Genomic DNA, 23,196 nt, shown 5'->3' on the forward strand with positions numbered 1-23,196 from the left:
TCCATAAATATTCTTACTGTATTTCAGAAAAACTTCCACAAAACAATTAAAATAGAAGTCAGTGCAGTGTCATGTTCATATGTGAGTGTTTTAGAGACATCAGTCTTACAAGAAAGAAAACTCATAAAGCAATGAAAATAGTATTAGAATTTTAGTAATAAAGATAACAACAGATTTCATCTTTCTCTGCTATATTTCAATGTACCCTAAAAATCATCATTAAACCACTTTTATATTTTTGGAAAATTTCTAAGTATAAATCCTATAATTTATTGAAGTTGCTATTCTAAATTTTAAAATAATAAAATTTTAAAAAAGAAATATTCAAAAATAGTTAACAGCAGAATTTTAATGTAAAGAGACTGAGCAAAGTTAATTTTAAATTAAATTATCATCCTTGATAGTATGACAAACTCCAGGTTATTTCATATTTAATACATGTAAATATATAGTCTTTATCTGAAATAATTCAGTACCATGTAGTGAGTTTGGATTTTTAAAGTCATAAGAGAACATAAAATTCTCATGAATCAGTTCACTAAAAGTGAAAACTTACCTGGCCTATTTGCAAATGAATTTCCTTAATAGCATTTGACAAGGATCCTATAATTTCTTTTATGTGAATGAGATGAGTTTGTTCAATATCCTGAAATTTCTGGGTAGCAAATATAAAAAAAAAAATTACACACACACAGATATGTTCTGATATTAAAACACTTTTTTGAAATCATCTCAATACAGCTAGCCAAATTTAACAAGTTACCATTATTATATAATATTTAACAATGCTTTAAAAAGCAGACATTGCTTTGCCAACAAAGTCCATCTAGTCAAAGCTTTGGTTTTTCCAGTAGCCATGAATGGATTTGAGAGTTGGACTATAAAGAAAGCTGAGTGCCAAAGAATTGATGCTTTTGAATTGTGGCGTTGGAGAAGACTCTTGAGAGTCCCTTGGACTGCAAGGATCCAACCAGTCCATCCTAAAGGAGATCAGTCCTGAATATTCATTGGAAGGACTGATGTTGAAGCTGAAACCAATACTTTGGCCACCTGATGTGAAGAACAGACTCATTTGAAAAGATCCTGATACGGGGAAAGAACGAAAGCAGGAGTAGAAGGGGATGACAGAGGATGAGATGGTTGGATGGGATCACTGACTCAATGGACATGAACCTGAGTAAGCTCTGGGAGTCTGTGTTGGACAGGGAAGCCTGGCGTCCTGCAGTCCATGGTGTCGCAACGAGTTGGACACAACTCAGCAACTGAACTGAACTGAACAATGCTTCTAGACAAATGAGTCTAGTTAACATACTGAAATATAACGTCAGAAAAAGTTAACTTTTTCTTGTGCCATTTCACAGGCAAATATGAATTTTTTCAGTATTAGAAGATACCACAAATTAAAATCTATAATCATGGTCAGAAAATTAGGAGGAGACCCAGAAGAGAATAGTGTCAAAAACCAAAGGAGAAGTATTTAAAAAAACTGAAAAACAACTAGCTGGTAAAGCTAAAACTACAGTTTACTTAAGACTTTACAATCTAGCCCAGTGACTTTCAAAATGTCTAATTCTTAAAATGTTAATATATACTCTTCAAAAAAGGTAGTCTATAGTTTAAGAAATCTGTGAAAACGTGTGTATATACTCTATCTCAGCAGTTCTCAACTGAAGGCAAGGATGATTCAGATGACCTGGGGAATGTTTTCAAACTCCAAAACACAGATCCTCCAGGACTACTCAGGAAATGGGCTAGAAAGAGGTAAGAATATTGCTGGGAAAAAAATTCCACGTTATTGTGGTATTTACTTCCCAGGAAGAAAACCAGTGTTATACTTTGCTTCACAAGAAACATATTCAAAACTGAAGTAACTGAGAAATACTAAAGTAACAAAGCTTGTTTTACTCTGCTTAACCCTGTGTCTTCCAAATCTCCTTAACCACACAACCCTTCTTTTCCTCTCTGAGTATCTATTAATATCTCACAGAACAATAGGAAATGCTGAACTAGTCATTTTCAAACAAAAAAAGAAAAAAATACATCTGTCATTTCCACTGCCAAACCTGATTACCCTCTTTCTTGCCAAATGATATCAGGCCTAAGGAGCAGGCCTAGATGTTTGCTATTTTCCCTAGTTTATCAAATTAAATCCCCTCCCCCCATATTAAATGTTCAGTTTCCTTCAGCAGACATCAGAAATCCCTAAGCCAAATGATCATATCCATATCTGTGTAAAGGGTCTGAACTTCAAAAAAAAAATCAATAATGGTGAAATTATAGTTTTGGCAGTAACACAACAAGAGTCCAAAAACTTACCAATTTTATTCGTGAGAAATGATAGAGCTAACATATAGAACTCTTTTGGCTAATTCTGACCAAGTCCAATGAGAATACCAAAACTGCAAGATCCTAAGTTACTCTTAAGAACTGAGGAACAGTTAGCCGGAACATGATTCTACTTTATGTTTCTATTGTAAGAATTCACCCTCAGTTTAAATTTTGGCAACCTGATGAACAAGATATTTTCTCACAGAAAGGAAGTCTCAAATCCAGGAAAGACTGGTCACATAGCCACTAATTTCATATGGATGATTCCTAATTCCAAGAAAACTGTGCACCTTCTTTCTCTTTTGAAACACCAAACCTAAGTCAGATCCTTAATAATTGAGAAGTGTCTTGAAGCGTGAAGCCAAACAGAACTTAAAAGCATGATTTAGCTGCAATTTTGAAATTATGCTTTATTTCCGGTGGGAAGATATTGCTAAATATCACAATTCCTCAAAATTAGTGACTACTAAATAAATTCAGTTATTTAGCAAAGGAATATAGTATCAAGTGTTTGAATACAAATGAATAAACTTCCCTAAACAAAACAGATTTTTCTTCCTTGCAGTCAAATTCATTGGGCTCATATTATTGTTACATTAGCTTTTTTAAAAAGTACAATTTTGTCAGCCACTACAGACGAACAATGGGCTGGTTCAAAACTGGGAAAGGAGTGTGACAAGGCTATATGTTGTCACCCTGCCTCAGTACATCATGTGAAATACTGGGCTAGACGAATTACAAGCTGCAATCAAGACAGCCAGAAGAAACATCAAGAACCTCAGATATGCAGATGATACCACTCTAATGCCAGAAAGTGAAGAATTAAAGAGCCCCTGATGTGGGAGAGAGAGGAGAGTCAAAAAGCTGGCTTTGAACTCAACATTCAAAAACCTACGATCATGGCATCCAGTCCCATCACTTCATGGCAAATACATGAGGAAAAAGTGGAAAGAGAGACAGATTTTCTTTTCTTGGGCTCCAAAATCACTGCAGACGGTGACGGGCAGCCATGAAATTTAAAGACACTTGCTCCTTGGAAGAAAAGCTGTAACAAATCTAGAGAGCATATTAAAAAGTAGAGACATTACTTTGCCAACAAAGGTCTATCTAGTCAAAGCTATGGTTTCTCCAGTTGTCATATATGGATGTGAGAGTTGGATCACAAAGAAGGCTGAGCGCCAAAGAATTGATGCTTTTGAACTGTGGTGTTGGAGAAGACTAGAGAGTCCCTTGGGCTGCAAGGAGATCAAATCCGTCCATCCTAAAGGAGATCAACCCTGAACATTCACTGGAAGGACGGATGCTGAAGCTCCAACATTTTGGCCACCTGATGCGAAGAGCCAACTCAATGGAAAAGACCCTCATGCTGAGAATACTGAAGGCAGCAGGAGAAGAGGACAACAGGATGAGATGGTTGGATGGCATCACTGACTCCATGGACATGAGTTTGAGCAAGCTCCAGGAGATGGTGAAGGACAGGGAAGCCTGGTGTGCTGCAGTCCATGGGGTCACAGAGAGTCAGACATGACTTAGCGACTGAACACCACCACCACAGATATATATATATATATATATATATATATATAAAAGCACTCTGGTACTAAACTTAATCGGAGGGTGTTACTTAAACAAATCTCAAATTTCCTTGTACTACTCATGTTACTGTTCAAAGTAAACAAAATCTCCCTATTGTTTCAAGTTAAACCGATAGTGGTGAAAAGCCTAAGCACAAAGTCACAATTTTAGTCATGCTTATTCTTAATTCAGGGTTTCCCAGGTGGTTCAGTGGTAAAAAAAAAAAATCCACCTGCTAGTGCAGGAACCACAGAAGATGCAGGTTCAATCCCTGGATGGGGAAGATCCCCTGAAGGAGGAAATGGTAACCCACCCCAGTATTCTTGCCTGGAAAATTCCATGGACAGAGAAACCTGGCTGACTACAGTCCAAGGGGTTGCAAAAGAGTCAGACATGACTGACTGAGCACACATTCTCAAGTGAAAAAGTCTACATCACAAGTACTCCAAGTCAAGTCTAACTTCTCTCACCCAAGGACTCAATTTCTTCTCACTCTGGGGTGGTCCTGTCACCCAAATTTCATTACTGCTAGACTGACAGACCCCTTTCCCACTGGGGTTAGAGCAACCTGCTTGGCCTGGAATAAAAAGCAGAGAAGCAAAAGAATTCTTTTCCCTTCTAAGTAACCCAAAATAAAGCCTACTACCTATTAAGAAACAAAAGTTAACCTGTTCTAAGGTTATGTGTACATGCTAGAGAGAGAGACAAAGAATGAACACAAGAGAGCACATATTAGCCCAGTATACCACCACCTTTGGAGAAGGTCATGGCACCCACTCCAGTACTCTTGCCTGGAAAATCCCATGGACCGAGGAGCCTGGTGGGCTGCAGTCCATTGGGTCGCAGGACTGAGCAACTTCACTTTCACTTTTCACTCTCATGCATTGGAGAAGGAAATGGCAACCCACTCCAGTGTTCTTGCCTGGAGAATCCCAGGGACGGCGGAGCCTGGTGGGCTGCCGACTATGGGGTCGCACAGAGTCAGACACGACTGAAGCGACTTAGCAGCATACCATCACCTTTATTTAAAAGCAGCATGGCTAAACATCTGCTCAAACAAATTAATTATTCCATCTTGGGATTGGCAAGATAAACAATTAAAATGCCAATCTGAAAAAAAAATGTAATGAGGAAGCAGAAAGAGGGAAGGGAAAAATAAGTGCTGAAAATTCTATATAAGGTAATACATACAAATGAAAACACTGACTTGAACAAATTCTAACTTCTCTTTTTTCAAATTAAATAACTGAAGGCAAGATTTTCACTGACAGAAACTAATCATTCTGATAGAAAATTAATAAATCAATAACTGCCTTATAAACGAGAATTCCTAATGATTTAAAAGATAAAAGAGAACTTGCTGGAGTCCACAATGACCACAGTTGCTACAGAAATTGAAACTTTCTATCTCACTGGAGTTGGAGCCTCATTTAACACAACTAAATCCTTCCTGAAACATTATCACTTCTGAGCTGCCAGGACATTACACTTCCCAGTTTTCTTCCTTCTCTGGCTTCTCCTACTTGGGTTTTAGCATCTCTTCCTCTTCCAAACTGACAATGATGAACCTCTCAGAGTTTGGCCTTAATTCCCCACTCTCTATCCAAAGATGATGTCATTATAGTTTTGTATACTGCCAAGCCCCTATATTATAAAAGCCCTATTCTTTATTCAAAATCTTTGGGACCAAGTGTTTGGGAATTTAAATATTTTGGATTTTTTTGAAATAAAGGTAACATGTTATCATATATGTCATTATACTACCAGTAGGATCTGCAGTGGCATCTGTTTATCAGACACTAAAGGAAAACATTTATATTCAGCCTAAGTAGGATAAAGAGACTAGATATAGCCTCACATCAGATCAAATCAAGTTCTGCTGCCAAATGAATTCTAGAAAAAAAAAGGGGGGGATGGTTCAGAGAATTCAGAACTGTCAATAAGGGGCTGGGGGCATTATGTTCAGTCCAGATTACTTAGAGCCTCCAAAACTGCCATTTGCTTTCTTCATTTAAGTATATAGGGATTAATCCCCAATGGTTCAGTGGGTGAAGAATCTGCCTACAATGCAGGAGACCCCCTTCCAACCCCTCAAACGAACAGCTCTTCATCTAGACTTTGCTATTCATCTCCGTCAAACCTGGAAGAGACCTTGAACCCCTTCAGAATTCTTCCATCCACCCTAACCCTGCCACCTCCAAATATATTTTCTCTCCTTCTCCAAGGCCACCACACTGACTCTCATCCTTCCCACTGGACTACGATACTACCTTCCAAACTGGACTCATGATTTTCCTTTGGCCTCACTATAATTCATTCTTAATGAAAGTGTCAAAATTAGCTTTAGAAATGCAGATCATATCACATCGTATCCCTGCATACAGCTCTTCAGTGTCTTTCAACTGCTCTTAGAAGAAAACCTAAGCCCTCACTGGAGCCTGGCCCTTGACTATTTCTTTAACTTCATTTGTAACCACCATCTCTCCTGTTTTAGTATGCATTTTTACTTTCTAGAATGTGAAGCTCTTTTATACATCTCGGTCTTCATAGCCATGGTCCCCAATGCCTGGAATACACATGCCCTAGACTAAGTCTTGTACTGATTCTTCAAGGCTCAATTTTAAATGTTAGTTCTCCAAAAAGGCCTTTCCTAACTCCCTAATCCAAATTTAGTGAAAGCCACTCAGCCATGTCTGACTCTTCGCGACCTCATGGGCTATACAGTCCATGAAATTCTCCAGGCCAGAATACTGGAATGGGTAAGCTGTTCCCTTCTCCAGGGGATCTTCCCAACCCAGGGATTGAACCCAGGTCTCCCACCTTGCAGGAGGATTCTTTACCAACTGAGCCACACAGGAAGCCCAAGAATACTGGAACGGGAAGCCTATCCCTTCTCCAGCGGATCTTCCCAACGCAGGACTCAAACCAGGGTCTCCTGCATTTCAGGTGTTTTCTTTACCAGCTGAGTCACCGGGAGGCCTCTAGTCCAAATTAGGTCATCTCTATCATTCTATCTCATGATCTCATGGAAGCCTGTTCTTTTCCTTTGTAACTTTTATAATAATCTGTAACTTTGTAATTAAGCATATATTTAATGTATACAGTCCTCTATACTGTATACTCCACGTAAAGCACAGAGAATTTGTTTTATTTACATATATACTGTATATATCTAGCATCCAGCACAGTTCCTACAACATGGTAAGATGAATGCATTATGCCTACACACAAGCATGCAAACCCTCTGTTTCTGGGACGTGACTCATTCAGCACTCCAAGCAAGATGACACCCTAGAATCCAAAAAGTCAGACTCATAAGTCCTTCTTCACACTTAAAGAGTGCCTACCATGAGCTAGGAACTGTTTTAAATGCAGAGGAAGATAGTAGCAAACAAATCCATCTCTGCTCTCATAGAACTTACTTAATGGTGGAAGACAGACAATAAAATAACATGGGTAGAAGAGCTAGTGTGCGTCACCACATTTCTAGTCCTCTCAGACATGGTGACTAAGAATGCTCTAAGGAGAGGTTTCTCTACCAGCCTCAGTGCCAGAGCCAAGAGCTGACCCATGATGGACAAGGAGCATGCACCTGCTATTGTAATCCACTGAGATCTGTGGGGATTCTCTGTCACCGCAGCATACCCATCCTACCCTGTCTGAAATAGTAAATAAAATTCACGGTGTTAGATGATGACAGGTGCTAAGGAGAAAAACAAAACACGAGGACAGAGGGTAGAAGTTTTAGATATGATTCATAAAAGGCACCCATCTTAAATCTAGGCCTTTAATTAAGGCCTTAAGAATATCAAATTGAATACAATTTATCCCAAGTTAATGGGAGGCAGACTTTTTTAAATTGTCTATTTTCCCTTACTAAAATGGAAGTTCTATGAGAGCAGGAATTCTTGATTGCTTTACTTAACTACTACATCCTCAGCACTGAGTGATTTCCAGTTTTCTTCTTAAGTACAAGTCAATTTTAAAACCCATACATAATTTTCATCATCTACCAATGTCCTCATTTTCTCCAATACTCTTTAAACATTCTCTTCTAGTTGATCTGAATAATCCCTTATGATAACTACTGACTGACCATGATTTTCAATCTCCAAAACAAGAAGTGTATTTTTAAAACAGCATTATTAAAATATTGAGACTGTGCATTTTAACAGTTTCTAATATAAAAAAATTTTATGACAGAAAAAATTATTTATATCAGAAATATATTTAATATAACTTACTGGAATTTATAAACAATAAATACAAATATCCTATTTTATATTTAAAGCCTTAAAAATACCAACCTGAGCTGTTTCTGTCATTTTCTGTTCAAAATCTGCTTTTGCTAATGCATATTTTTCCACATAGAGTTTGTAAGTATCTGTAGCTTTCTTAGATTTAACAGCTGCCTGTAACAAAACAAAAACATTTAGAATTACACAAAATAGCTTTACTTTCCTTAAAAAAAAAAAGTGCATTTTAAGAGATGAGGCCTATGTTGAGCTCAAGATGATATAAACTAACTTTAATACCTTTTTTCAAGTCTTATTAGTATTTTTTGTTATGGTCACACAATGATGTAGAAATTAAATCCTAATTCTCTTGTCCAATGGAATGTGCTTTTCAAAGTTAAAATACTTTCATTTATAACCCAGAGGAAGATCACACAACCACATTATAACAGTACAATGTTACTAAAAATTCAACAATCAAGAATGTGACAATACCAGCAGAATATGCTGAGTCTTCTTCCTTCCTCCCAGAACAAACAGATACTCCATTTAAGGTCTGATCAGTGACTATAAAGCTAGCACGAAAGTTGAAAAAAAAATCAATTTTCCTTGATGTTGCTCAATTTTTTTTACACTTTGAAAAGTCAATAGTTTGTTTTAATCATTGCCTATTTTTCAAGATTTCTATTTTGTAATTGCTACTGTATTATAATAGTTTTAATTTTATCAAAGTTACTTTTTCAACAAAAACTTAATAACATATTAAATATTAGACACTAAGGAATATGAAGACAAATTATATAGGAATCTTTTCCTCAGAGAGTTCATAAAAGAAGTATAACCTATACAAAAAAGGCTAGAAATTGGTAGAAAGTAACCAGTAGATTGGGGCAGACATGTGGCTAGCAAGAAATTTGATTATTCTCAAAAGACTGCTCAATTTGGATACAGGAAGTTTGAAGGCAAGGGGTGTTGGAGTAAGTAAGAGTTTAAATATCAAAAAATAAAAGAGAGAAGCTATAGCATTTCAAGATAAAAGATCTCCACTTTCTTGGTGTGATAAAAGGTGGTCTGCTATGAGTGAAGAAGAGAAGGCTGAGTTGGAAACTTCAGAATAAAGTTTCAAACCATGGTTATGGAGGATGCAACTGGTAATAATTACAGGAGTAAGTATTACAGAGAGCCACTGAGTGCTAAGCTGCAAAACCTGGAATTTGTGCACAGATAATCAGAACCATAGGTAACTATTTCCAGCTATGTTCAGGAGTCTAAAAATAAGTATTAGAAACTAATCTAATAAGTATTAGAAACACAAAGTTGGGTTTACCTGGAGGTTGGGAATGGCAAGAGATGCACAGTTCTTGATCCTAAAAAAGTAACTCTGCACTGTCTTGAAAATTTTACTGCATATATTATATTAAACGCATACGCTCTATCCTTGCTGGCCTTTATAAACAAAGAATATACAATGCCACTTTATCTTGCAGTGTATCAAAACTATATCTTGTATCAAAACTGAATGCGGTTTCCATTCATGGCCTGGCAACGAAGATCCCACATGCCAGGGAACACCCAAGTCCAATGCTCTAGAGCCCGTGCACCACAATGGCGGAGCCCGCACGCTGCAGTGAAGTCCCCGCGTGACGCAATGAGGATTCCACATGCCACAACTAGGACTCGGTGAAGCCAAACAAATTACAACACATAAGTCAACGGGAAATTGGGACAGAAGACATTATGCTTTAAAAGTAATAGCTATGTTTCTTCTCATAATTAAAAGACTGGTTCCAATAGATTATCTAGTGATAATGAAAGAAATCCTGTATTTGATCATTTCCTTAGCATTATAAATAAATTTACTGATATACTACTGGACATAATTCTGTTTCAGGGTCTATATAATTTTCCCAGTAAAATCTTATGAATCAAAAGTATACATAAAAAATAAGTACATTGTCATAGTCCACAAATACGAGTAACTTCTAAATGGCGCTTTATTAAAAGGTTTGTAAATGAACACGAGACGCATACGATGTCATAATAGTATTTCTTTTCAAGTTCACACACACATAAAATAGTTCAAAGATCTATGTTTTTAAAAAAATCTACATTCATGGTAATAAAGAGCTTATTACAGGCCAAAATATTTACTTAGGCTTGGATTTAACTACATATAAATCAGAGACCCACTAACACTTCTACTGTGACAAGCAACGATATCGCCTCTTGAGCAGAACAATTAGAAAAAAGCACTGCTTTCTATTCTTTTTGTTGATTTAGAAGATTTAAATCATTCTTTTTTCAGTAGTTATGCTTAATGTTCATACTTGACTACTACTAATTCTAATATACCATTAATTGTAAAACACACCATTATTTTGTATACCACTCAAACAGAAAAACACTGTCAATTAAACCATGAAACAATGCTTTCTTATCACTTAAAATTTTTATTTTAGACTTACTATAAAAGTTCCTTTAGACTTACTTGGAGGTAGATTTTTATTCTTGTGTGATAAAAATAAAAAAGAAAGCAAAATGAACTGTTTGAGATACTCCTAAATCTTTTTTCACATTCAGATTCTGACTCTTCTCAATTACTTCCAAATCAGGGACTGCTAAGATCTGTTTTTCCCCCCACATATTATAATCTTCAAAGTCACCAAGAATATTACTGACAAAGAATATCTTAAAAGTGCTGCACTACCATCTTCAGATTTTCTTCCAAACAGTGGTGTTCACATTTTCCTGATTTCACCAGGTCTCAACAAAAGGTTTTCAAACAACAATCAGAACTATTCCTTCCTCAATGGTCTTAAAGTGGTCTGTTAATTGAAACAAGTGTTGCAACTGTCCAGTCATGCTAGCAGGTACGTAACAACCAAGCTCCCAGAGGCAGTGAGCCTACAAGACAAATGCCACCTTCCCACGGTGACTGTAATAACACCACCATCTGAAGATGCATTCCAATTTCAAGAGATGTGAGGAAAAAGATATACCTGGCAACTTTTAATGTTCTCTTTTTTTTCTGGTGTCTCAGTCTGAATTATCTTTATTTAACCTGCTTAATACCGAGGATGTATTTACGATCTAATTCTTTAATTTCTTTAATTCTGAAAAAATTCTGATCTGTTAACTCTTTAAATATTACCTGTTTATCATCCTCTCCAATTTTTCTAAAATCCACAGCAGACGATGTGGATTTACTCTCTGCATATGTCATGGATAAGTTCCCAAATTCAGTCTTTCACTGTATCAACTCTAAAGTTTATCTTCTCTAATACTTTTTTAAAATTTCAGTAACTATATATTTCATTGCCAAGTTTTCTAGTTAGCTGTTTTCCCATCTAGTTCTTGTTTCATTATGTCTCTCTTAACTTCTTTAATATAAGTTTATGTTCATTTGCATCTCTGAACATCCTCAACATATATCAATGTTTGTGATCATCTGTTTAATAAATCTAAATTTTATCTGAACTGAATTCTTCTCCTAGTTGTTAAATTTATTGCCACCTGTCTGAACAAAGATATCCCCTCCTTTTCCAAAGTTTGTCTTATGCCACTTTGCTTTTACTAATGAATTACATTTGTACCTGTCTTCACAAACTGGAAAAAAATCCAGAGAGGATTTTCACTTTTACAAAAAAAAAAAAAAGAGGTGAAAAGAAAAATAGTACTCAGTGTTTGCTTTGCAGGAGCCATTATGAAGGGAGCACACACCCTGAGACCAGTGAGAGCGGTCCAAGCTCCTTTCCAGGATCTACACTTAGCATCTCAGCATTGGTCTCCACAGCTCTGAACTGTTTCTGTAAGCAGCTGTGCTTTAACTCAATTTCCTTCATATGTTCATTAGCAAGATGTGTCCTAAGGCAATTGCTTCTCTGCTTATGCCATTTTGGTTCATATAAGTTTTCACAGAAAGAATCCACTGTTGTACAGCAGGGGAAAGCTATATGCGATTTCTTAAGATGTACTCTAAAAGTGTGGTTGTTTGCTCATTTCAAGTGTGAGGTTTCTTTTTTTTTCCTCTCTCTTCTCCCTGTCCCTCTATCAGTGATACTGGACAACTCTATAGAATACAAGGTAAACATCACCTCCTAGAACTGTGTTGTAGTGATCAGTGATACTGGACAACTCTACGGAATACAAGGTAAACATCACCTCCTAGAATTGTATTGTATTTAATCATTTATGCTCACCCATCCCCATCTAGCAGTTTCAGGTTATCTCCTGCCAGCCCTCCAAGGTTCCAATTTACTATCAGTCTTACAAAGGCAGCTTTTAATTACTTCCCTGGAAGAATATTGAGGATATGATCAAAATACTCATTATCAGGCCAAACCCTTGGTCTGATTGCCACTCAGAACTGTGTCCATTAAGCCCCAACTTCCAATAATGCTTTAGCCCTTCAGTAGCACAAGTCTTTTTTTTTTTTATTTTTTGCTATTTGTAGCTTTACCGAGTGGGGTTCCTTGTGGCTTCACCTCAAGTGGGGAATATTTAGTCCCCTATACCATACAAGAGCTAAATTCCACTGCCTAACTTAGGACTTTCGGTCCAATAAGCCTGCATAATCAATCTTGACACATGCCTTTGAGTTTCTATTCCATTTCTAGTTCATTAAGAATAACATTCTTCTTCTGGGACCATGTTTTTTGCTTTACTTTTTCTATTTTATTCTTAACTGCTGTGTCTGAAATGAAGAGTGTTTGAAATTTTTGCTTTCTCTTTTTCTATTTTATTCTTAACTGCTGTGTCTGAAATGAAGAGTGTTTGAAATCATGAATTTGCTGTGCCTCATTTTTTTATCCCCTTCCAATTTTTATTTATTGCACTACACTAAAGGAAACATAATACCCCAAATTCCATTGTCTGTTTTGATTCTTCCAGATTTCCAGTTTTTGCCCATGTATATACAATTTTATAATTATTGTAATTGCAAGATAGTTACTTTTTTTTTTTTACTGGATATTTCAAGTACTCTACAAAGTTTTCAAAATTATCACTCCCTATGACTGATTCCTAAATGATAATATACCACATCAAACAACTGGATGGTTAAACTGTTTTGAAAGGGGAAAAAAAAATCTACTTTCAATCAAGATGAGAGTGAGGGAAAGCACTGTGGTTTACCACAATGCTAGATACATGGGCTCAAAATCAGCAATAAATCACCCACAACATATATTTATAGCTTACCCTCAAGTATCTATTGCCTTGCTAAATATACCAAAGTCTTGCTTTAAAATTTTTTTTTACCTTATTACTAAATCTTATACCAAGGACTATCTCATCAATTATCTTATACAAATATCCTACAAATGTGTCACTGATATAAAGTAATCATCCCTTTTCATGTATTTGCTAAACGACTTACCATACACAATATATTTTGCAAACCTACTTCTGTTTCACTTAGGAAAATCATTAACACTCAGGCACAGTGACTTTCATCTTTAACATGAGATCACTCTTGAGTGTTTAAAGATTAAATGCAGTCTTGTATTTGAAAACGCTTTGGAAACACAGAGGCATTATTTTTATTACAATTACCTTTTCTATTTCTCTCTGTGTAGCTCCTTCCTTTTTCAAACGTTCCTGTTCTACACACTTGGCGTTGTAATTTTCCTTGGATTTCTGGAGGGCCTGAGTTATGCTCTGAATGGCTTGAACAGCTTCCAGAGTTCCTGCAACTTCTTCTTTAGTCTGTTAGGTATGAAACGATTCATCAAAATGACAGAACTACAAAGTATTCAATATCTGACTAACCAATTCAATGATTAACAAAACTGATACCTTTTTATGCGATTTTACTTGTTCTTCTCCGTACTTTTGAACTTCCTTTATTAATTCTTGTAATTTTCTAACAAGATCCAAGTGACAATTTGCTAATTTCTCTGTAGATGTTTTGAATACATCCCATACTGGTGCAAATGTTCTAAAGTGAAGAAAACATGGGAATAGTTTACTAAAAGGAAAAAAAAGTTTAAAGCTCCAAAACAGAACCACTGAAACTAACGGGCAGAAGATGAGATTAAATTAAATCACAGATGAAATGATTGAAGGCCTGATCTTGATTTTTTAGGCCTCCGTTAATTATTTAAAATATTTTTATACCTCAGATACACAGAAATGACTTAATTCATATCACAGGTCTGGCCATGACCCTCTCTTAATTGTAACATGTCATTTTCTGAGTTGATTTGGTTATTTAGATTTTTCTCAGAAGCCTTTCTAATCACTGTCTGTTTAAAACTAATCTATTATCAAATCTCAATTTTAGATCCTTTAGTGCTCCATTTAAAAAACTTCACTGAAAATAAAAGCCCCTGGAAATTCCCTGGCAATCCAATGGTTAGGACTCCACACTTCCAATGCGGAGGGCACAGGTTGAACCCCTGGTCAAGGAACTAAGATCCCATAAGCCATGCAGTGTGGCCAAATAAACAAATAAAATCAAAAAATAAAAACTCTTCTGAATTGAAACGTGCAAAAGTTAAATCTGCACAAGATTTTTTAAATGTCTTCATCATTAAAGTTTATTTAAGAATTATTTTAAAACTGTTCTCTGAAACTTTGTTTCAGATTTTACCCATGTACTTCAACAAACACTAGACAGTCCCCTTTCTACTACACTTGGTACAGGACGTATGACATTTTTCTATCATTTTTTCTCAACATTGAGAATTTAATATTTTTAGCAGGTTCAAGTACTTCCAAGAATTACTACACTGTAATATCTTGGATAATACTTAGTATGCCAAAGGTCAGTTTAAACTAATTTAGTCAGTAGAGAATGACAGAAGAATAATTTTATCCTATGCTTTCCTCAGGTACTTTGTCAGATATTTTCAACAGCACGTGCCTTGCTCTCTGAGAAAACAAAGAGTAGCAATGAATCACTAAGGCAAGAAGCTAGAGAAAGAAATTACTCATCCTAATATGTACTCTTTACCAGTTGCCATGTTTCTTAGCCAGCAAGAAAGCTAACTAACACAATCATTTTAAGCAGTAACAATAATGTTCAAGGAGGATAAATACTTAAATAGGACTGTTCTGATTAGATCTTACTTCCCACTTTAGAATCTAATCAGCACTGAAACTGGCAAGTAATTAGATGGAAAATTTCAAGAGAAAAAAGGACACCTGAAAAGTATCCACTCACAACAGCACCAAAACACATGTATATCACTTCAAGTAAACCTGATACCTGATGGTCTAGATTTCACAGAACAGATGAGAGTACCCCTTTACTTTAACCGAGGATTATTTACACTGAAAGGAGGTTCAGCGTAAGATTTCTTTAAGGAATTACAACCGTTCCATTTCATAAAGGTTGATACACACAACTTTTTCCTGGCCAGGTAATACACAATAACATACAATAAGCACTAAGAAATGAAACTAATGAATCCAAAATATGTTTAAATGCAACTAAATTCAGAAAGATAAAATTCAATTTCAGTAATATTTAAAATCTTTATAATCTTAAGTAACAACACTAACAGAAAAAATGAAATATCATCTATTATTCATTAAAGGCATACATTTCAAAGACAGAAATGTTGTCAATAACTTTATTAGGAAACACATGCTTTTTTCTACCTCCCACCTGGTAACTAAAAATAAGGCAGAATTTCCTAGATTAAAACTATGGCCTCATGCAAAGTGAACTAAGACAAGTATCATACAATATTACTCATATATGGAATATAAAAAAAAAGAATGGCACAAATGAACTTATTTCAAAACAGTAGTAGAGTTGCAGATATGGAAAACAAACTCACAGCGACCAGGAAAAGGGGGAGGAGGGATAAACTGTGAGGCAGGGACTGACACATACACACCACCATATATAAAATATAACAGTAACCTGCTGTATATCACAGGGAACTCTACTCAACACTCTGTTAATGGCCTACATGGGAAAAGAATCTTAAAAAACAAACAAGAAACACAAGCAGAGTCACAGATGTAGAAAACAGACAAACTTCTGGTTCCCAAGGGGCGGGGGAGGATGGACTGGGCGACTGGGATGGACACACACATCCTACTCTATATGAAACAGGTGACTGGTAAGCACCCGCGCTACACGCACAGCACAGGAGCGCTACTCAACACTCTGTAATGGCCTCCATGGGAAAGGAAATTTTAAAAAGACTGAGTGTGTGTGTGTATATATATATGGATAACTGATTCACTCTGCTGTACAACTGAAACTAACACAACATTGTAAATCAACTATACTCCAATAAAAATTGTTTTAAAATATTATTTCTAAAATATCAATCATTCAGGAAACCTAAAAGAGTGAGTGTACGAAAGAAAACAATTTGTTATATATATGTAAAAAAAAGGCCAATTGGTTAAAGCTAGTTTCTATTATTCCAGTTATTTTCTGGCCCCTCTACTGCAGTCAATAAAGAAGAAATTATCTTTAGAAGAGGCAATGTCTACATGGAGGAGTTAAAAAGAGGAGGCTGAGAAAAAAATGAGGAGAGAGATGGAAAAAGAAGGAAGAATGAAGTGGCATGGGAAGAACCAATAATTGCAGGACAACTGGGAGGAAAAAACAAACATAGCCATCAACTACCAGTCTCCACTCTCCTCCAGGTGAAAACAAAACTGCAGAAGATCCTCTTGGCTGTGGCTGTTAACACTTACATAATTGACAGGGTCACCACCCTGAGGATGAACTAACAGCCCTACTCCCCTTGATGTGGGCTACAAACTAGGAAGACTTCTGTTTAAACTCGTTCAACCACACTAGAGAATACTTTCATAGAACAGTCATTCTTAACCAGCTTTTTAGATCATAAGAACCATATGTGAATCTGATAACTGGTATCAGTTCATTTCAGCCGCTCATTCATGTCTGACTCTTTGCGACTCCATGAACCACAGCATGCCAGGCCTCCCTGTCCATCACCAACTCCTGGAGACCACCCAAACCTATGTCCATTGGGTCGGTGATGCCATCCAACCATCTCATCCTCTGTCATCCCCTTCTCCTTCCACCTTCAATCTTTCCCAGCATCAGGGTCTTTTCAAATTAGTCAGCTCTTCACATCAGGTGGCCAAAGTATTGGAGTTTCAGCTTCAACATCAGTCCTTCCGATGAACACCCAGGACTGATTTCCTTTAGGATGGTCTAGGTGGATCTCCTTGCAGTCCAAGGGACTCTCCAGAGTCTTCTCCAACACCACAGGTCAAAGGCATCAATTCTTCAGCACTCAGCTTTCTTTATAGTCCAACTCTCACATCCCTACAGGACCAAGGAAAAACCATGGCCTTATTTCGGACCTTTGCTGACAAAGCAATATCGTTCCTTCTTAATATGCTGTCTAGGTTGGTCATAAATTTCCTTCCAAGGAGTTTAAGTGTCTTTTAATTTCATGGCTGCAGTCACCATCTGCAGTGATTTTGGAGCCCAAAAAATAAAGTCAGCCACTGTCTCCCCATCTATTTGCCATGAAGTGATGGGACCAGATGCCATGATCTTAGTTTTCTGAATGTTGAGCTTTAAGCCAACTTTTTCACTCTCCTCTTTCATTTTCATCAAGAGGTTCTTTAGTTCTTCTTCACTTTCTGCCATAAGGGTGGTGTCATCTGCATATCTGAGGTTATTGATATTTCTCCCAGCAATCTTGATTCCAGCTTGTGCTTCATCCAGCCCAGCGTTTCTCATGATGTACTCTGCATATAAGTTAAATAAGCAGGGTGACAACATACAGCTTTGACGTACTCCTTTTCCTACCAGTCTGTTGTCCCATGTCCAATTCTAACTGTTGCTTCCTGACGTGCACACAGGTTTCTCAAGAGGCAGGTCAGGTGGTCTGGTATTCCCATGTCTTTCAGAATTTTCCAGTTTATTGTGACCCACACAGTCAAAGGCTTTGGCATAGTCAATAAAGCAGAAACAGATGTTTTTCTGGCATTCTCTTGCTTTTTCTATGATCCAGCAGATGTTGGCAATTTGATCTCTGGTTCCTCTGCCTTTTCTAAAACCAGTTTGAACATCTGGAAGTTCACAGTTCAGTGATAACTGGTATACAACCCTTCATCAGAAATATGGATTAACACCTACACAAAATCTTATATAAAATTTCAGGGGAATCATAGATTCATCAGAATCCCAGATGAACAGGAATCTTTTACTGAGTATCACTGTAAAAATCTTTATACTAAGTAAATATAAGACTATTTTAACATCTTAGTTAAAATATAGTATCTCCCCAAATTTTAGACAAGGAAACCAGATTCCTTCAGCCCAGCGTTTCTCATGATTCCTCATGATTTCTCAGTATTCTTTCCAGACTTGTTATTATTCAAATTACACAATTACTCTTTCCAGAGTTGTTATGGCTATAAGTATACCTCATTTAAAATATATTCTTATTAATAATATTCATTTTTCAAAGAAAACATTTCCTGAGCACATATTTTTAAAAGGAAAATTTAAAGGTAGTCTATAAAATCCTAACTGACATTTCTAATGCATTTAATCACTTCAATAAAATTTATATTAAGTGAGTTTTTAAAGACCACTGTTCAACAGAATGTAAATGAACTTACAGAAAACCAGAATAAGGTGCATAACACATAACGTTTATAATCCCAAAATTATACTACTGAAAGACTATGTAGTTTAATAAACTGGAAAAAGTAAATTTCATTTACTTTGCATTAACTGATTCAGCAAATTCAGCTGTATTTTCTATTAAGTCAAGAATATATTCATATAGGCATATTTTAAACAAATAATTATATATTTTATATTTATGAACTATTACATCTTTAATGGAAACCTATTATTCTCAAAAACTTTGGCTAAATCAACACTGAAAGAGCAGTTCAAAGAAGTTAACTCACCCATGTTGTGAATAATTGCTTGCAGATTTTGCTAGCTTTGTCATTGACCTGGAGTACGCCTCTTCTATTGTAGCTCTGTTAAATCAAACATCCATATTTTAAGAGCTCTTGCTTAATGACCAAACACAGAAAATACAAAATAATTACAACTGCAGAAATAAACAGATAACACAAAGTATATGTTAAAAATAAGTAGGTATGTGGTCATGAATTTCTGATCTTTCTTTAAATGCCCCATGTGCACATCTATCTAAAGAACTTGTCTGGTATAATACTAAAATAATGTATGTCACCAAGAAACTTCAGTATAAAGTCACTCTTTTTTATTAGTACCAATGGTTATGTGAACAGGAAGTACAAAAGTACTGCTGCCTATATTCTCTCTATACATACAAACTGATGCAGTATGAAAATCTTTTGTGTTTATTATTAACACTGTGATTTCATGATTACACACACTTAGAATATGAGATTGATGACAGTCATCTGCACAAGACTATTACCAAGTCTGAGATCCTGAACTTCAAGTTCTTAATCTAGTCTGTGATTAGAGCTAAAACACTAACAAATAAATATTTCACATTATACTGTTGTGTTTTACATACTATTATTCAGCGTACAGAATTTTATGACAAAAAAATCGGAGCCAAAGCCATTAAATATGGAATAGAAAAGAAATGTTCCCACAGGCACACAACTTACAAATGAAAAATGTGATGCTGTCTTCGCCTTTCCAACTCTACAAAAGTTAAGTTCTATCTTACGTCTCCCATAATTACCCTATCCTTTCTCAATCTGTGCCACCCTTAACAGAGGAAGTCTACAACCACCACTGCCTTCCATTTATTTACTTTGATAGGTTCAACTAACATTGTTTTTAATGCACAAATTCAGATCGACACCCTGCTCTTGAATCAAATCATCTGTTTAGTATCTAAATGCCTCAAGCATAACTCTACCTAGAATTTTAGTCACCTCAAACTCAGAATATCCAAAATAAGCTTACCTCCAAACTCTTCCCCAAACCCAACCCTACAAAAACTCTTTTTAAAAAAAGGAAATATTAACAGTAACCACCTCTCATTGACAGCACTGTGATTTTTTTCTGCTCCTTTAAACTTCTATGTGTCTTTTTAATATACTGTATTACAAGAGTAGTACTTTGATAATTTTTTAAAAGTTAATACAGAAATAATATATCAGTGAATAAGTTAAACAGGAAGGAAAAATAGTTCAATTTCCAGTAACAGCAAATTGATCTAAAAACCTTCCAATGAGAAAGGAGAAAAGTAGGGAGGAGCCAAGATGGCGGAGGACCGGGGAGACCACTTTCTCTCCTACAAATTCATTGAAAGAACAATTGAACGCAGAGCAAACTTCACAAAACAACTTCTGATCGCTAGCTGAGGTCATCAGGCGCCCAGAAAAGCAGCCCATTGTCTTTGAAAGGAGGTAGGACAAAATATAAAAGATAAAAAGAGAGACAAAAGAGCTAGGGACAGAGATCCGTTCCAGGAAGGGAGTCTTGATAGAGGAAGTTTCCAGACACCAGGAAACCCTCGCACTGGCGGGTCTGGGGGAAGTTTTTAAATCTCGGAGAAAGGAGAAAAGTAGAAGTGGGAGGTATGCCTAAAAGGCATCCGAGAACTAAAGACCAGTTAAGAATCAGCAAGCCAAGATCCAAGAGAAGGATACCCAGAGAGAAACATATATAGGGCAGCTTTTCCCTGGGGGCAGCTAAGACTGAGAAATGGAGCAAAGCCTCACAGTGTAAGGGATATAAAACTAGCTTCAGACTTGCCCCAGGTGGGAAGCGTGAGAAAATCCATATCCTTTAAATTGAGATCCAAAGAGTAAGCATAAGGAGTTAAGGATGAACCTAAGTAGGCAAGATCTCAAAGTGACTACACACTCTTATCTTTTCAAACTCTTGATACTGGACCCTGCATGGTTGTCTTAAACACTTTCAAACCACCACCAGGCACATAAAGAAACAAGATAAGATGAACAATCAGCAGAAACAAATTTAACAATCTTCCAAATGTTAATATTATAAAGCTCAGACTTTATGAGTTTATGTATCATAAAAATATAAATTCTGCATCTGAAAAATACAATAACCAAAATTAATATCTCAACGGATGCAGTTAAACTGTAGATTTAATACACTATAGTGTGTGTTAGTCACTCAGTCGTGTCTGACTCTTTGTGACCCCATGGACTAAAGTCCACCAGGCTCCTCTGTCCATGGGATTCTCCAGGCAAGAATACTGGAGTGGGTTGCCATTTCCAACCTCCAATACACTGTAGTGAGAACTGGTAAACTAGAGAGAGGTGAGAAGGATCTATTCTGGTTTAAAGCTCAGTGAAACATAAACTAATACAATATTGTAAATCAACTACAATCCAACAAAAATTAATTTTAAAATAAGAAAAGCTCAATGAAACAAAAGACTGGGAAACAGAAAAGAAAAATTTTTAAAAAGGACAATGCAAAAATATCTGACATGTAAGAGAAAGTAAGAATGGGTCAGAAGAACTATCTACAAGAGATAATGCTGACAAATTTTCCAAAACTGATAAAAGCTATCAAACCACAGGTTCAAGTTAGCCCACCAAATCCTAAGAGGACAAATAAAAAGATATGTACACATAAATAAAAATAAAAAGATTAAGTCACATCACAGTAAAACTGGGGAAGGTCAAAGACAGAAAATCTAAAAGCAGCTAAACCCTTCCCACCATCAAATGTTACCTTCAAAGGAACAATAATTAGACTGACAGCTAACATCTGAACAGTAAACAATGCAATAATCTTTGAAGATTTTTTTTTAATTAGTAAAATGCAAAAACCATAAAACTCCTGGAAGACAACATAGGAGAAAACTTAGATGACCTTGGCTATGGTGATGTCTTTTTAGATAAATCACTAAAGACACAATTTATGCAAGAATTCATTGATAAGTTGGACTTCATTAAAATAAAAACCAGCTCTGTGAAAGATGATGTCAAGAAAATAAGAGGACAAGCCACAGACTGGGATAAACTATTTGCAAAAGAATGAGAAAAAAAATAAAAATGTTATCCCAAATATATTGTTGACTCTTAAAGCTCAACAGTAAGAAAACAACCTGATTTAAAAATGTACCAAAAACCTTAAGAGACACCTCACCAAAGATAATATACAGATGACAGATAAGCATATGAAAAGATGCTCTACATCATATGTCATCAGGGAAATGTAAATTAAAACAAGATACCACTATGTATCTATTAGAATGGCCACAGTCTAGAACACTGACAATAGCAAGGATGTGGAGCAACAGAAATTCTCTCTCATTGCTGGTGAGAATGCAAAATAATATAGCCACTTCACAAGCCTCTTACCTCACAATCTAGCAATTGTATTCTCTGCTATATACTCAGAGGAGTTGAAAACTTATGTTCATGCACAAGAATGGTTACAGTAGGTTTGCTCGTAACTGAAAAGCAACCAAGATGTCAAAACTGAAAAGCAACCAAGATGTCTGTCCTTCAGTAGAACAGATAGAAAGGATAAATGAATAAATAATTCACATCCAGACAGTGGGATATTATTCAGCATATTACTAAGTGAAAAAAGCCAACCTAAAAATGCTATTATTACATACTGTATGGTTCCAACTACAGTTGACCTTTGAGCACCACAGGTGTGAATTGTGTGGGACCACTTATACACAGATTACTAAATGATCCACAACTGTTTGAATCCATGGATACAAAATTGCAGATATCAAGTATCCACTGTAAAAAGATACACGATATTCAACTACACAGAGGGTTGGCACCCCTAATCTCTGTGCTATTTAAGAGTCAACTACAAAATGACATTCTCAAAAAGGCAAAACTATGGAAACATTAAAACAGAACACAAAGGGTTCTAGAGAAGTGAAAATACTCCGCAGAATATTATAATGAACGGTATATGTCATCATACATTGACCAACCCATAGAATGTATAACACCAAAGATTGAACCCCAAGGTCAACTACGGATTTTGGATGATTGTGATGTTATCAATGTAGATTCATTCTTGGTTAAAAAAAAAAAGTATCATTCTGATGAGTAATGTTGATAACGGGACAGGGGGACAGGGACACACACGAAACCTCCTTTCAATTTCAGCTTCCCTGGTGGCTCAGTCAGT

The 23,196-nt window shown here is 36.1% G+C and overlaps 1 protein-coding gene across 1 annotated transcript in view; it reads right to left on the reverse strand.

Moving 5' to 3' along the window:
* The window catches only part of FCHO2 (FCH and mu domain containing endocytic adaptor 2), a 129,971-nt gene that overhangs the window by 76,183 nt on the left and 30,592 nt on the right, over positions 1–23,196 (reverse strand). Inside the window, exons 3-7 of the mRNA XM_043887181.1 lie at positions 19,011–19,085; positions 13,935–14,076; positions 13,692–13,844; positions 8,211–8,315; positions 557–655 (exon numbers count right to left, since the gene is read on the reverse strand). Coding sequence (XP_043743116.1) covers positions 557–655; positions 8,211–8,315; positions 13,692–13,844; positions 13,935–14,076; positions 19,011–19,085 — 574 coding nt within the window. The remainder of the gene's footprint in view (positions 1–556; positions 656–8,210; positions 8,316–13,691; positions 13,845–13,934; positions 14,077–19,010; positions 19,086–23,196) is intronic.

This window comes from Cervus elaphus, chromosome 25 (genome assembly GCF_910594005.1).
Source record: "Cervus elaphus chromosome 25, mCerEla1.1, whole genome shotgun sequence".
Lineage (NCBI taxonomy): Eukaryota > Metazoa > Chordata > Mammalia > Artiodactyla > Cervidae > Cervus > Cervus elaphus.